At 40.3% G+C, this 14559-nt stretch overlaps 1 protein-coding gene across 1 annotated transcript; it reads left to right on the forward strand.

The window, feature by feature from the left end:
• The first annotated feature begins 307 nt into the window (after positions 1-307).
• LOC135141888 (dynein axonemal heavy chain 7-like) lies at positions 308-12485 on the forward strand. Its single transcript, XM_064073464.1, has 3 exons — positions 308-430; positions 896-5812; positions 5859-12485. The coding sequence occupies exons 1-3, from the start codon at positions 308-310 to the stop codon at positions 12483-12485; spliced, it is 11667 nt and encodes a 3888-aa protein (XP_063929534.1).
• The last annotated feature ends 2074 nt before the right edge of the window (positions 12486-14559 follow it).

Consider the following 14559-nt stretch of genomic DNA (forward strand, 5'->3'; position numbering starts at 1 on the left):
CACATATGCGTAATCCCTCTTAGTAAAACATTAAAAACCACATCACTGCTAAATGTTCTTGTTTTGTAGATAATTGTAGTGTTATAGATCCATACCACAAGAGTGAACACAGAATTTGCGTGTGGAATAGTCACAAAACAGACATTCGTCCTATTTAAATATTTATTTGTAATGTTGATTCTTGTCACCCATTGCTTTTCCCGGAGTTGAACATTATTAGGGCAGTAAACAATAAGGCGAGCATTAAAACTCTAGATTTCGTCCTCTTATTCGCAAGTGTTTTAGTAAAAGTGTAAATCGTGTTAGGATGTCTGTCAAAATTAATAACGCTGCTGCTGGATTCCTACGAGAGAGAATAACAACAGGCCAACAACTAATAACAAACAGCCCACAACTAGGGATGTCTGGAGCACAAACTGTCTCAGCGGAAGCAAGCAACATGCATTAAATAGATACCCCGGAGAACGAAATTCTTTTCTGATAGAAATTATCTTAAATTAAATACCGTGTTATCGAAAAAACAGAGATTAAAGCTAGCTGCGTTTAAAGTTACATGCTGATAATGACCCTGTGGAATGTGAAACAGGATGCACGTAAGCGCATCGTTGAAACAGATTTTATTTTTTAATTTTTTCGAGTACAACAAAGGCTTTACTGTATAATGAACAAAATATACGAATATTTTAAATATCTACGTTTATAAAGTCTGTTATTGCTCAATTTAGTTTACAAATACGTGTGGACTCGTTTTTGGCGCAGTCGGTGGTCACTCATTAAAACTAAAATATCATGATTCGAATCAATTTTAAAATATGTAAAACACGTCCAGAAAATTCTTGAAAACTAGTCAATACTAACAATTTGTTTCGGAGCGCACGCCGCCGCCGGTCGCTAGGTGAGCATTGATAAATCGCGAGTGGTGGCGTGGTCTAACGCAAGTGAGTGTCTCGTAAAAATGGAAAACAAAGCAAAAAAAGGCAAACTGTGGCACCGAATAAAATTCAGGAACCAAGTCTCCCCGTCCATCGCGCCCCTGGCCAGCGACAGCTTGCGGCAGTTCGCCATGGAGCTCAAGCGCCGCCACCGCGTCATGCTCTACATGAACCGCGTCGTCAAGAAGAAGAAGTCCGAGGAGCGCGGCGCTAAAGTGGGCCCCCTGTTCGCCGCCGCCTCCACCGACGACGACATCCGCCAGTCCTGCCTGCGCTGCCCCTCCACGGCCATGTCGCGCTTCCAGGAGCGCGATATCCTGCGGAAGGTGGCGGCCCGGGGGCTGGAGCTGCGATATCCGGCCCTGCTCGACGCCATCATGGCCGAGGCCCGCGAGGAGTTCCTTTCGGCGACGCAGCAGGCGGGAATCGAAATGAAATTACGCTCGGTCGAGAGGCGGTTTCAAATTCACCCGTACAAGCATCTGGGGAAGACCGACAATTACCCGGTCTTCCTTCAAAGGCGGAAGGAATTAAAAAGCAAGTTTATTTTGCACCACCCACTGATTAGGCGGATTCTGGGGGAATGCGTGACGAAGCTGCCGTACGAACTGTTGAATCTAGGGGCGTCGTTGCGTAGTCGACTGGACACAGACGACTTCCAGAAGCACATCTTCGATTACGCCAACGACGCGGCGCAGAGGCTACAGGAGTTCTACAGGAACATTGTGGGGTTGGTGGAGCACGAGAGGATGAGTCCGGGGCAAGCCGCCAGTCACCTAGGGGCGTGCACCGGGTTGTTGTCAGTCAATATTAGTAGGACCATAGCACACACCTTGCTACACGTGGCGACCTTCACAGGCTCCAAAGAACAATTTTCGTACCTAAAGCTAACCATCACGTTCGAGGACCGGCTAATATTATCACCCACAGCTGAAGAAGTCATCGACATCTACAGCAAGTTTTTGAGAAAAATCATAGACGGCGCCCGCCAGTTCTACGTTTTGGAAAAGTACAAGCTAAAGGGTTTCGATAACAAACAAATCTACCTGTGTTTGACCGAAGAGTTCTTTGATTCTGTCCTAGCAAGAATCGCCTGTAACATCAAGGAAAAGTACAAGCCAATTTTAGCATACATTGACAAGCTAGACAGCGAGTTTGTCGATATTTACGAAGATCTTTGTTCCAGAGGTAGCACCATTGCCACAAGCGACTTAATTTTTAAAGACGGTTGCAAGAAACTTCTTTATTTTAAGTCATATTTGCCTAAAGTGGCGTTCATTCCAGACAACGCGTACTTCACGATCGGACAACTAATCATAACCGAGTATCGAGAAGTGTTAAAGCAAACTTTACTCACTATTGTAGACAACATTTTTGCTAATTTAAGCGCGCAGCACGAATGGGAGAATACCGATATTTGCGAAGCGTTCGATATTATTTACGTGAGGGCGACTCAAAAACCTATAACGACGGAGGAGGTGATCGAGATCGGTAAGTACATGGCTTGGGTGAGAAGCGAGTATTTGGACGAGTTGAAAGAGAGGGTGGTAAAGGCTTTGGCTTATCTTACGAAATTAATCCAATTAGGACCTTTGAACGAAAATCATATAATAATAAACGCGAAAGCGATTAATTGGCTCGATGAAATTTTGCCAATTTTGGAAGAAAACAGTACCAACTATGAGCAGCTGAAATTCGAGGCTGAGGAAAAATTGCAGAGGGTCATCGAGGATATTAACGTCGACATCAAAGATGTGTATCCTTTGTTGGACATTTTAGACTCGATGGATAATATAGAGAATGTGCGGAGTTACTTGAACACTATCACGCTACACATGGTGAAAATAAAAAAAATCGAAAGTAAAATCGACTGGATAAACAAAGAGGAAGTTTCGCTGAACTTTCCGAAGTCTTCGTACGCGGAATTCGAGGAGCTTAAAAATTACGTTTATCCTTTCTATCATTTATTAAAATTATGCTTGGACGTGCAGAGAAATTTATCGGTGTGGTTAGATGGACAATTTGATTTAATAATTTACGAGAAAGTTAAGGCAACCGTCGAAAAATATTATAAGGAGCTCTTGAGAACTCAAAAAGTTTACAGAAACAAACTCCGACAAGCGCAAGACGAGAATTTATCTTTACGATTTAAAGGAACTGTTGATGACCCTGATATGCTAAATTGGCCGGCTCCTTTAAAATTATGTTCCAAAGCAATTAAGTTAATTCAAGATTTCGAGCCTTCTCTGGCTGTAATAAAAATAATGTGTAATGAAGCGTTAATGAAAAGGCATTGGCAAAAAATGTCGAAAGTTGCCGGCTTCGATATTACGCCGAACGCTGGAACTACATTAAGAAAAATTATTCAGATCGATCTCAAACCTGATATCGACAAGTACGAATTGATCAGTTTTTCGGCAACTAAAGAGAGAGAGTTATTAGAGAATTTGGAACAGATGCTTCGCGAGTGGGCGGATGTTAATTTCAAGATAGAAGATCGCAAAGACATTAAAATAATTATACAGCTGGAAGACATCGAAGTCGTAGCTGACGATCACATAATTAAAGTAATAAACATGCTAAACTCGATTTACGTCAAACCGTACGACGACCGAGTCAAAGACTTTTACAACAAATTGCTACGAATCACTAAAACAGTCCAAGAATGCAGGCAAGCGCAGCAACAATGGCTTCATTTTTTCCCCTTATTCCTCTGCCACGAAATCACGACTCAAATCAGCGCCGAGACGGAAATATTCGAACAAATTACGAACACTTACACAAATTACGTCGAAATGATTCATGTAGACCCCAACGTGTACGCGACCGTCGACAATACGAACATCCTGCCAGACCTCCTCGACTGCAATCGCCAATTCGAGCTAATTAATCGAGGAGTTAACCGGTATTTCGACAAAATTCGAACGTATTTCCCCCGTTTCTATTTCGTTTCTAACGAAGAAATGTTTAGCATTTTATCGCTAACCGAAGACCCGACTCGGATTCGCACTTTCATCAAAAGTTTATTCTATGAAATAAGAGACTTGCGATTCGACGAGAACTTCACCATCTTAGGAATTGTAAGCGAAAATGACGAAATTCTACACTTAACTCGAGCTATCGAAACGCAAAAATTTCATGGCTGCGTAGAAATGTGGTTAAAGGAGTTGGCAAATCAAATCGGGGAATCGATTCGACGAATGATACAAGAAGCAGTCAAAAATCACAATCAAGAACGCTGGATATTACAATGGCCCTGCCAAATTTTACTCGCTGTTACGAAAATTATTTTCACTCTCGACGGAATAGACGCCATAAACAACAACACTCTCAGCCCCTACCGAACGCAAATTCACAACCAAACGGAAAACGTCGTTAAGATTATCAAATCGAACGAAATCACCAACACCGCCAGATCGAACATAAGCTCCGTACTCGTGACGATGAGCAACAACAAAGACATCGTAACGAAACTAATAACGGAGAACGTCACAAGCGACCAAGATTTCAGATGGTTAGTCCAGCTGCGATATCACCTGACGGACGAAGGTGCCTGCGTCGTCGCAACACTAGACAATCGTCTCAATTACGGGTACGAATACCTGGGAAACGGCGAAAACATCGTGGTCACCCCAGAAACAGAAAGATGCTACCAAGCACTAATGCTAGCCCACAAATATTGCCTCTGTGCCAACGTTCAAGGTCCCACAGCAACCGGAAAGACCGAAACCATCAAAGGATTAGCCAAAGCTGTAGCTGTTTTTTGCACCTTCTTCTACTGCTCCCCAAACGTAAAATTTCAAGTAATTTTCGAATTTCTCAAAGGAGTAGCTTCCAGTGGTTGTTGGCTAGTTCTCGAAAAGCTAGACGAAGTTCAACTGGAAGTCAGTTCAATCCTGTCACAAGAAATTGCCAAAGTGTCAACAGCCCTCAGAGGTGGTCTAAACCAAATCGTCTTAAATTCAACAGAAATACCACTGCAGAAGTGCTTCATTGCATGTACAATGAAAAACCGCTGTCATTTTCCAGAGAATTTTCGAGTTTTATTTCGCCCGATAGTACTCACCGTACCAGATCGCCTAATCATCACACAAGTCAAATTATTGTCATTTGGTTATCACCAGTGGGAAGACCTAGGAAAACGCATCGCCACCACCTACCAACTAATGGAAGACATGCTCCACTTCTCCAAACTAGACTACAGCATAAGCTCCATCCAACAAATTTTGACCAAGTGTGCCAACTTTGTCACCAGTGATTCAAACGAAGAAACCACCATCTACAACTGTCTTCGTCAACAAACCACTCCAAAATTAACCTCCACTGAACTAACAGTGTTTGAAAATATTTTGCTACAACTTTTTCCAACCTCGGCATGCCAACCCCAAAGCACCACCAACGAAACTATAGCCACGATTTGTCAAAACCTGAATCTAGACGCCAATAGTAACTTTATTGGAAAAATCGAAGAAATGCAGCTGTCAATGAAAACCAAAAAAGGAATAATGACAGTAGGACCAACCTTCACAGGAAAAACAACCTCACTTCGCGTTTTGCGCGAACTACTCCTCAGTGACAAAAAAATCGACATCAAGATCATTTGCCCGAAAACGTTAACCCTGAAGCAACTTTACGGAGGACTTGATGACAATCAACAGTGGTGCGATGGCATAATTACCAAGTACGTCAGAGAAGATAGTGCGGACGAAGACTGGATTATCCTTGACGGTAGTGCGGATGCGCTTTGGACAGAAGAACTAACCTCGTTGTTAGACGATAACTACAAACTTTGTCTATCATCGGGCGAAGTCCTACATTTAAAACACACCAAGACGGTTATTTTTGAAGTTGAACATCTAAATCAAGCGTCTCCTGCTATGGTAAGTGCAAACGTCTCTCAGTCCGGTTTCTGATTTCACTTTCCAGATTTGGCGTTGTCGGATTATTTACATGGGTCCGGACACCATTGGGTGGAAGCCGTTGTTGCAATCGTGGCTCCACGGCACTGATTTCGAATGGCAAAAAGGATTCGAAGACAACTTCACCGTTTTGTTCCACTGGGTGGTTCCCCCGTGCTTGGAGTTCGTCAAAACGGATTGTCAACAGTTGTGTCAAGTTAACGAAAACGGGTTAGTTAAAACCACGATTCAGATTCTTGAAATGTTGTTAATTGAGGCCTATGACGCCATTTTAAAGAAAGAAGAGGATGTCAAAAATTTCTCGTCTTGGATTCAGGCGAGTTTCATCCAAGCGGTTATATGGGGTATAGGGGCCAATCTGGATTTTGATTCGCGTTCAAAGTTTGACGAGTTTTTCAAACAGTTGTGGAAAGGTCAAAATAAAAACTATCCCTATCCGGCTAGTCTGGAAAAAGTCGAAGTTAGTGTCCCCATTGAGGAGAAAATTTTTGATCATAGTTACTTGTACAAGTCGAAGGGTAACTGGAAATTTTGGCCCGACGTTTTAAAAAATGAAAAAGTAGAAGAGTGTGAGTATTTGTTAGAAATTTTTGTGCCCACGAACGAGACTATTAAGTATGCAACCATCATTAATATGCACATTACTTATAATTACCCTCTGCTCTTAGTTGGACCATCAGGGACTGGAAAAAGTTCGTGCATGTTAGATATTGTAATGAACAAATTAAATAAAACGTTATACGAACCTACTTTTTTGACTTTCACGTCTAGTGTTACCGCGAATCAAACTCAAGAAATGATTTTGTCGAAACTGTATAAAAACAAAGCCGGACGATACGGTCCAACGGAAGGAAAAAAATCCATTCTCTATATTGACGATTTCGGTGTACCTTGTACCGACGAATTCGGAACCCGATCAAGTTTGGATCTAATCCGGGAACTGTTCGACCACCAAAAGTGGTACAACTTGGAAAACTTCAAACCGCTTTATATTGACAACGTGAACCTTGTAGCCACGATGACCACAACTTTCGGGGACCAAAATATGTGCCAAAGACTACTCCGACATTTCAACGTTTTATCCATCACCGAGCTACCCGAAGAAAGCATTTTGCGCATCTTCTCCAACGCCCTTCTAACCCAATGGAAAAAAATTGGCTTTCCGAGCGACATCATGGGAACTGTCAACCAAATCGTCTCAGCTACCTACCACTTCTACAAGTCCATCCTCAACCTAAAACCAACCCTCAACTGCAACTTTTACTACTTCAACATGAAAAACTTCGCTAGGGTTATACAAGTTTGCTCACTCATCCGCAAGGAAAGTGCTGACACTAACAAGAAGCTTTTTTTTAAGTTGTGGACGCACGAAATGATTCGCGTTTTGGGTGACCGGTTACAAAAAAAAGACAAACCTTGGCTGTTTGACAACATCAAGTTCTGCATCGACGAACACTTTAAAGAAGAGTTTGTCCATTTGTTCGAGAATTTGCCAAAAGATGACAATGGTGAGCCGGATTTGACGAAATTGTTGTTTGGGACGTTCACAGATAAAGCGTCTGGACGGTTTGACGAAACGGATGTTGACAAACTCAGAGAAATTGCCACGTCGTGTGTGAAAGATACCAACACTGATCCAGTTCTTTTTGGACATGCTTTGGAACACTTGTCAAAAATCTGCCGCATATTGTCAATACCGTGTTGTAATTTAATTCAAGTGGGGATGTGTGGAACGGGTCGCCAAACCTTAGTGAAACTAGCTTGTTTGATTTATGAACAAAGTTTTTTCAAAGTGAGTATGAGGGAGAACTACTCGGGTGACGACTGGCACAGAACTGTTAAATCGTTTCTTAAGGAAGCGGGCGGATATGGAAAACCGTGCACGTTCTTTCTGAAAGAAGAGCAAATCGTGCAAGATATAATCCTAGACGACTTAGACTACTTGTTGAAAACCGGGCAAATACCCTTCCTGTATTCGTTAGAAGAAAAACAAGAGATTTTAGACGTCGTACGAGATAGTATGCAAGAAGAAACCTCAAGTATCTCCGGAGATTCAGAATCTATTTTTTTGTATTACCACAAACGTTGCAAGGAAAATCTTCATATTGTAATTTCGTTCAATCCAACCAACGCAAAATTTAGACAATATTTGAAAATGTATCCTTCCTTGCGCAATTTTTGCGAAATTAACTATCTAGGTAAATGGCCCCCTGAAGCTCTCGAGAGCATTACGCAAGCATGGATGGAAGATTTGAACATTGCCAAAGAAATCAAAACGAAAGTTGTCACTTCCTTTAGTTACTTCCACAAGCAAGCGGAGAAAATTTCGGACGGTGTCCACGTAACCATTGGTTCTTACTTGGAGTTTATCAAACTCTACGTCAAATTGGTGGTTTACAAGCAAAAAAAGATCACCGACGTCAAACAACGCTATTTGGCTGCTTTAGAAAAACTATCTTTTGCTGCATTTCAAATATCAGAAATGCAAAAATCTTTAGCTGATTATCAACCTCAATTAGAAGCTATGACGGTGCAAGCAGTCGAAATGGCCAAACAAATAGAAACAGAAACCATAGAAGTGGAAAAAGCGTCTGACCTTGTTAAAAAAGATGAAGAAATAGCAAACGAGCAAGCAGCTGCTGCTCAAGTTTTGAAACTAGATTGTGAAGCCGATTTAGCTCAAGCTATTCCAATTTTAGAAGATGCTATTTCAGCTTTGAATACTCTTAAACCTACTGATATCACTCTAGTTAAGTCAATGAAAAACCCTCCAGATGCTATCAAACTAGTAATGGCTGCTGTCTGTGTAATTAAGGATGTCAAACCCGACCGAATCCCGGATCCTTCAACAGGTCGCAAAACCATAGACTATTGGGGACCAAGCAAGCGAATCTTGGGTGACATGAACTTCCTCCAAACCCTCAAAGACTTCGACAAAGACAACATCAAGCCAGAAATCATGGTCAAAATTCGCAAGGACTACCTCCCGCATAAAGACTTCAAACCCCACATTGTGGCCAAAGCATCAAGTGCTGCTGAAGGTTTATGCAAGTGGATCATCGCCATGGACATGTACGACAAAGTAGCCAAAGAAGTGGCACCAAAAAAGGAAAAATTAGAGAAAGCGGAGCGAGAATACGGAGCTACGATGTCCATCCTCAACGAAAAAAAGGAACAAGTCACCCGAATTGAGCAAAAACTAGCAGATTTGAACGCTTTGCTTAGAGAAGCTACGCGTAAGCAGCAGAAATTGCAACGTGATGTGGATATTTGCAAGAAGAAGCTGAATCGAGCGCAGAAGTTGATTGGGGGTTTGAGCGAAGAAAAAATTCGGTGGACGAATGCAGTGGAGCAACTGCTGAAGCAGTATGAACGGTTGCCTGGGGATATTCTACTATCGAGTGCCTTCGTGGCTTATCTTGGACCGTTTCGGACTCCGGATAGAAAGGTGACTTTGGAAACGTGGCTTAATCATGTTCGGGACAACGAGATTCCGTTTAAGGAGGATTATTCGTTTGCTGAGACGTTCGAGAAGGATGTGGATTTTGACAAGTGGCACTTGAATGGTCTACCAAATGACCACTACTTTGTTGAAAATGGAATCATCGGAAGGTTTTCCCAGCGGTGGTCTTTGTACATCGACCCTCAGAACCAAGCGACTAACTGGATAAAAGTGAGCGAAAAACAGAACGGGATTAAAGTGACGAAGTTCTCGTGCCCGAATTATATTGACACCCTCAAACAATGTATCACTTCTGGAACACCTCTTTTGATTGAAAGTGTCGGTGAAAGCATCCAACCGTTTTTGATGAATTTGGTTACAAGAAGTACATTTCGTCAAGACGATCGTGACTACTTAGACATAGGAGGTCACGTTGTCGCTTATAATAAGGACTTCATGCTATACTTGACCACGAACTTAAAATATCCAACGTACAGTCCTGAAATGTACGACAAAATCACTATAATCGATTTTGGAATGAACCGAGAGTCTCTAGAAGACCATCTTCTCACTTGTGTGGTAGAAGTGGAAAAACCCACTCTCAAAAAAGTCAAAAAAACGATTAACACGGAACGAAAACGTAACAAAGATGCCCTCAATAACATAGAAGAACGAATTTTGAAAACTCTCTCCGAATCCAAGACCGACATTCTAGAAGACGAGCTTGCTCTCGAAATCCTTGATAAATCGAAAATTTTGTCAAAAGATATCCAAAAGAAGCAAAAGACGCTAGTTGAAATGGAAGGACCTCTCAAGGAGTTCCGATCGGGTTATGAAAGTGTGGCACAACACTCCACAAACCTATACTTTACTACGTATCAACTGACAAAAATCAACTACATGTATCAATTTTCCTACAACTGGTACATCGAAACGTACTCGGAATCAATACAAAAGGCCCATAAATTTAAAGAACTACCACGACGACGTGCGAGTTTGATAGATACGTTAACCTACGAACTGTATTGTAAAATTTGTAGGTCAATATTCGAACAAGATAAGTTGTTTTTTTCGTTTCTTTTATGCACAAATTTGCTGTTGTCGGAAGGCAAAGTTTCCATAGAGGAAGTAGAGGCTTTGGTACAACCAAGCAACGGAACAATGGAGAGTCAAAAAGGACCCGATTGGCTACCACACAAATCCTGGACCAAACTCCACACCATCCAAAATATAGAAATTTACCAAAACTTTGCGCAATTCGTTATCGACAATGACGACGATTTTCGCAAAATTTTCGACAGTAAAGCTCCCGAAGAAGAGACATTTCCAGAACCCTACAACAGTTGCTTTCGAAAATTGATGATCATTAGTTTCCTAAGACCGGATAGAGTATTCAGGGGTATCTATAACTTTGTAAAACAAGAATTGGGGGTTCGTTTTGTCAAACCACCGCTTTTTGACATCACTTCGTCTTTCATTGAATCTTACATCCTGTCGCCTTTAATCTTCATTCTAAAACCCGGCTCTGACCCAGTCAATTCATTGACCAGTTTTGCCAAAACCAAGAACTTCCATAACAAGTTTATAATAATGTCAGTCAGGGATGGCCGGGAACAAGAATTCGAAGACTTAATAGAAAAAGGGAAGGAGTTAGGTTTGTGGATTTGTTTGCAAAATTGTCACCTACTCAGCAGCTGGCTTCCCCTCCTCGATTTAAAACTAGAAGAAATAGACTATAGTAACACTCACGAGAACTTCAGGCTGTGGCTAACTACTAACGAAACAAACGCATTCCCGATTTCGTTGTTGGAACGAAGCGTCAAAATCACCAAAGAGTCGCCTCAAGGTATACAAAACAAGATGCTCAACTTATTTTTGAACAACCCAGTGAGTTCGCCAAGTTTTTACACGAACTGTCCCGGGAAACACGAAGCTTTCATTCGTTTGATGTATAGTGTGGCATTTTTGCACTGTATTGTGCAAGAACGACACAAGTATGGTCCGTATGGTTGGAACGTACCTTATAGTTTTAATGAAGACGACTTTTGTCTTTCGGTTTATGAGTTACAATCGATTATCAATAATCGCTCTGATCCTTGTCAGGAAATTATATATTTGGTGGAGAAGTGTAGCTATGGGGGATATATAACAAACCAAATGGATTGCAGACTTTTTGGAGTAATAGTGCGCGATTATTTGAGATTATGCAACGACTTTCACATACATGGTTTCACAGTACCTGTTAAAATCGACCATCAAGACTGCATCAACCACATTGTGAAACTACCGGAATTGGATGAGTGTGAGACGTTCGGGTTGCACGAGAATTATGAAAGTGTTCGAGAAACGAAACATTCTCGACTAATATTACAATCGATTAAAATTACCTTCAATGACACTATTATCAACAAAAAAGTGTTAAACGTGTCAGATATGATTCAAGATTTGTTGTCACAGCTCCCTGAAGAGTTTGCACTTCACGAAAAACCCAATATGGCTGACATCATGGCGCTTATAATTCTACACGAACTGAAAAGCTACAACTGGTTGTTGAGAACTATAAAAAAGTCTCTCACCGATCTAGACAAAATTATTAACGAAAGTTTGATAATGACCGACCAGTATGAAAAAATACACACTTCAATTTCCAACAACGAAGTTCCTGCTAGTTGGTCGCGAGAGACGTACGAGAACTCTTATAGTTTGTCCAATTTTATGAAAGACTTAATTGCGAGAATCGACTATTTCAGAAAATTTGAATACTCCGTGAAACAAATTATATGGTTGGGTTGCTTTTTTCAACCGAAAGCTCTTCTAGTAACTATAAAGTTGCTGCATAGTAAAGAACGGGACATTCCGGTCGATGAAATAATTTTCCAGTTCGAAAAGGTCAAAGATATCGAACTTGAAAACAGTATTTTAGTTGATGGTTTATATTTAATTGGAGCGAGTTGGAATGAGCAAACTCAAAGTCTGGAGGAACTCCCTTCTAAAGTTGTTCACCAAAGATTGCCTTTAGTTTCGTTTGTTTTTAAAAACAAGTTCGCTAATTTGTACGAGTGTGCATTATATAAATGTATCAACTGTGTTTACAGCGGGTCTTCAAATCCTATATCGCGAGTGTTTATCAAAACAGAACATGAAGCGGAACACTGGATCAAGCGAGGTGCAGCTCTTTTATGCCAAACTTGATGTATCTTGAGAGAAATTAAAGTTACTGAAAGCAAGCTTTCCTAGTTATTTTATTGTTTTAACGATTTAGGTGATACGTTCTCACTTTTGTCAAAATTATCGAACAAGATAGCGCGTATCCGACGTTGCTACGATTCATCTTCAACTTAGCTCGCTGATTTATGGCTCGAACGTAGCTGATATGTTAAGTAATGTAAAGTTATAAAAACTTTCCTTGTCACGAGGAAACTGCACCCAGAATGCCTGATATGTGCTTGAGCTATTCCTTCAACACATGAATTAATATAACCGATATAGGTGAAAGTCCTCAGCTCGTTCGATAAATTTTGAGGGAACACACTTATTCCGGATGCTTTCAGCGCGAAAAGAAAATCGAGAGAAGTTAAAAGGAAACAGTGCGTATTTCGATTATTGACCGATTATTCCATCATTAGTATCGGCAAAGCAGGAAGGAAGCACTTTCCGTTAACGGAAAATATAACATCGCCACCTAAAGCCGAAAGTAAGTCATCAAATTATCATTTTCGTCTTATTCAGAATTGCTAGATGATGTAATTTATCTCTCTTTTTCTTTTCACAACGCCAAACAAATAAAAGAACATATATAAAAAAGCTTTCAGCTCCCGGTATTTTTCTCATAAGAAAAGTGTTTTCTATGAAACATAAATTACAAAAATCATCGAACGATTTAAACTCATCGATGAAACCCCGTAGGCGAAACTCGCGGCGACTGAATTTATTTATATTTAAGAAAATGTCATCAAAGCTGCAACCGAGTTACCTTAACGGGTTAATTTTAAACGAAATGTCAGACGTGTGTACAAGGATGGTGAAATTCACTTTGTATAGAGTCCAACGATGCGCGAAATATGTTAATTGCGTGTATACAGCTGTTGATATTCTAGATACGCCTTCATTTTAGTACAGATATCAGTTACTCCGGAAATCAATAATCACCGAAGTCGCAGCAAATTATTTTAACCCACATCCGTTTAAATTTGATGGTATTAAAAATTTAATTTACTGTAATCCTATTACCAACAAAATCAACACACGTTGTGCGACGTTCAGCTCTAAATGGAAAAAGATATTCTTGTAGATTTTATCTGTACGTCGCCCCTAAATTAACCCCAATTCAAATTACAACTTTTTTAATTTAAAACTCCTCAAAATTTGTGGTTTTAGCTATATTTGAATGTCGCTGCGATAATTGACACTGCACCACAAACGAACACCGGTACATCATTAATGCTGCTATAACTACTCGAACACAATAAATACTACTATAGTTTAGTGTGGCGAGCGCTTAAGTGAAGCCACTACTAAATCATCTCTTGTTATTTACACATATTAATTAATTACGGCATGTCGGCTTATCTACGTGTTTTCACTCATTTGTTGCCGTCCTAAAACGTTTATTGTATAAACGGGGATCTTTTTTCCGCAAGTAATTTTCCCGCAGTCGTAATTTGTGACGTCACCTGACAAAAATGAGCTCGCTTTCTAAAAAACATACTCTGTTCTGGTCTTTTGGTCTAACAAACCGGTACAGAAATGAAACAAAAAGCACAAAATTGACAATATTGAAAGAACTGACACAACTCAATTTTAAATCAGTTACTATTAGGTTTTGGCCTAAAATTCTTAAAATAAAGGAGAAGAAAGTGCTTATTAACGAGTAATGTGTACATGGTTAAAAACTCCTTTTCTTCCTTAAAAATACTACGAGTTATCGAAGAAATTGAACTGTAAATAACTTCTGGACGTCGAAATATATAATAAAATGTCTTTAGGTAAGTTCAAAAATTGGTCGAAATTTTCAAAGGTGAAAAAGTTGCCTGGAACTCCAGAAACAATTATGGGATATAGGATGTCCAAGTGTAGATTAGAAAAATATGGCGTATTTAGGGTCTCGAGTGACAATTATGGAGTTCTAAGGATTTGATAATTTCGCTGTTCTGAGGATTTGAGGATTTTGATTTGAAGATTATGGAGTTCAGTGAATTTGACGATTTTGATGTTATGAGAATTTGAGGATTATTGAGTTCTGAGGATTTGAGGATTATGATGTTCT

This window comes from Zophobas morio, unplaced genomic scaffold, assembly GCF_036711695.1.
Source record: "Zophobas morio isolate AGI-343-1 ecotype UQ-CSIRO unplaced genomic scaffold, CSIRO_AGI_Zmor_V1 ptg000044l, whole genome shotgun sequence".
NCBI classification, from domain to species: Eukaryota; Metazoa; Arthropoda; class Insecta; order Coleoptera; family Tenebrionidae; genus Zophobas; species Zophobas morio.

Coding starts and splice junctions, on each gene's coding strand:
- LOC135141888 (XM_064073464.1), top strand. CDS start 308: ATGTCTGTCAAAATTAATAACGCTGCTGCTGGATTCCTACGAGAGAGA. Junction 431..895: donor CACAAACTGTCTCAGCGGAA/GCAAGCAACATG, acceptor GCCGGTCGCTAG/GTGAGCATTGATAAATCGCG. Junction 5,813..5,858: donor ATCAAGCGTCTCCTGCTATG/GTAAGTGCAAAC, acceptor TTCACTTTCCAG/ATTTGGCGTTGTCGGATTAT.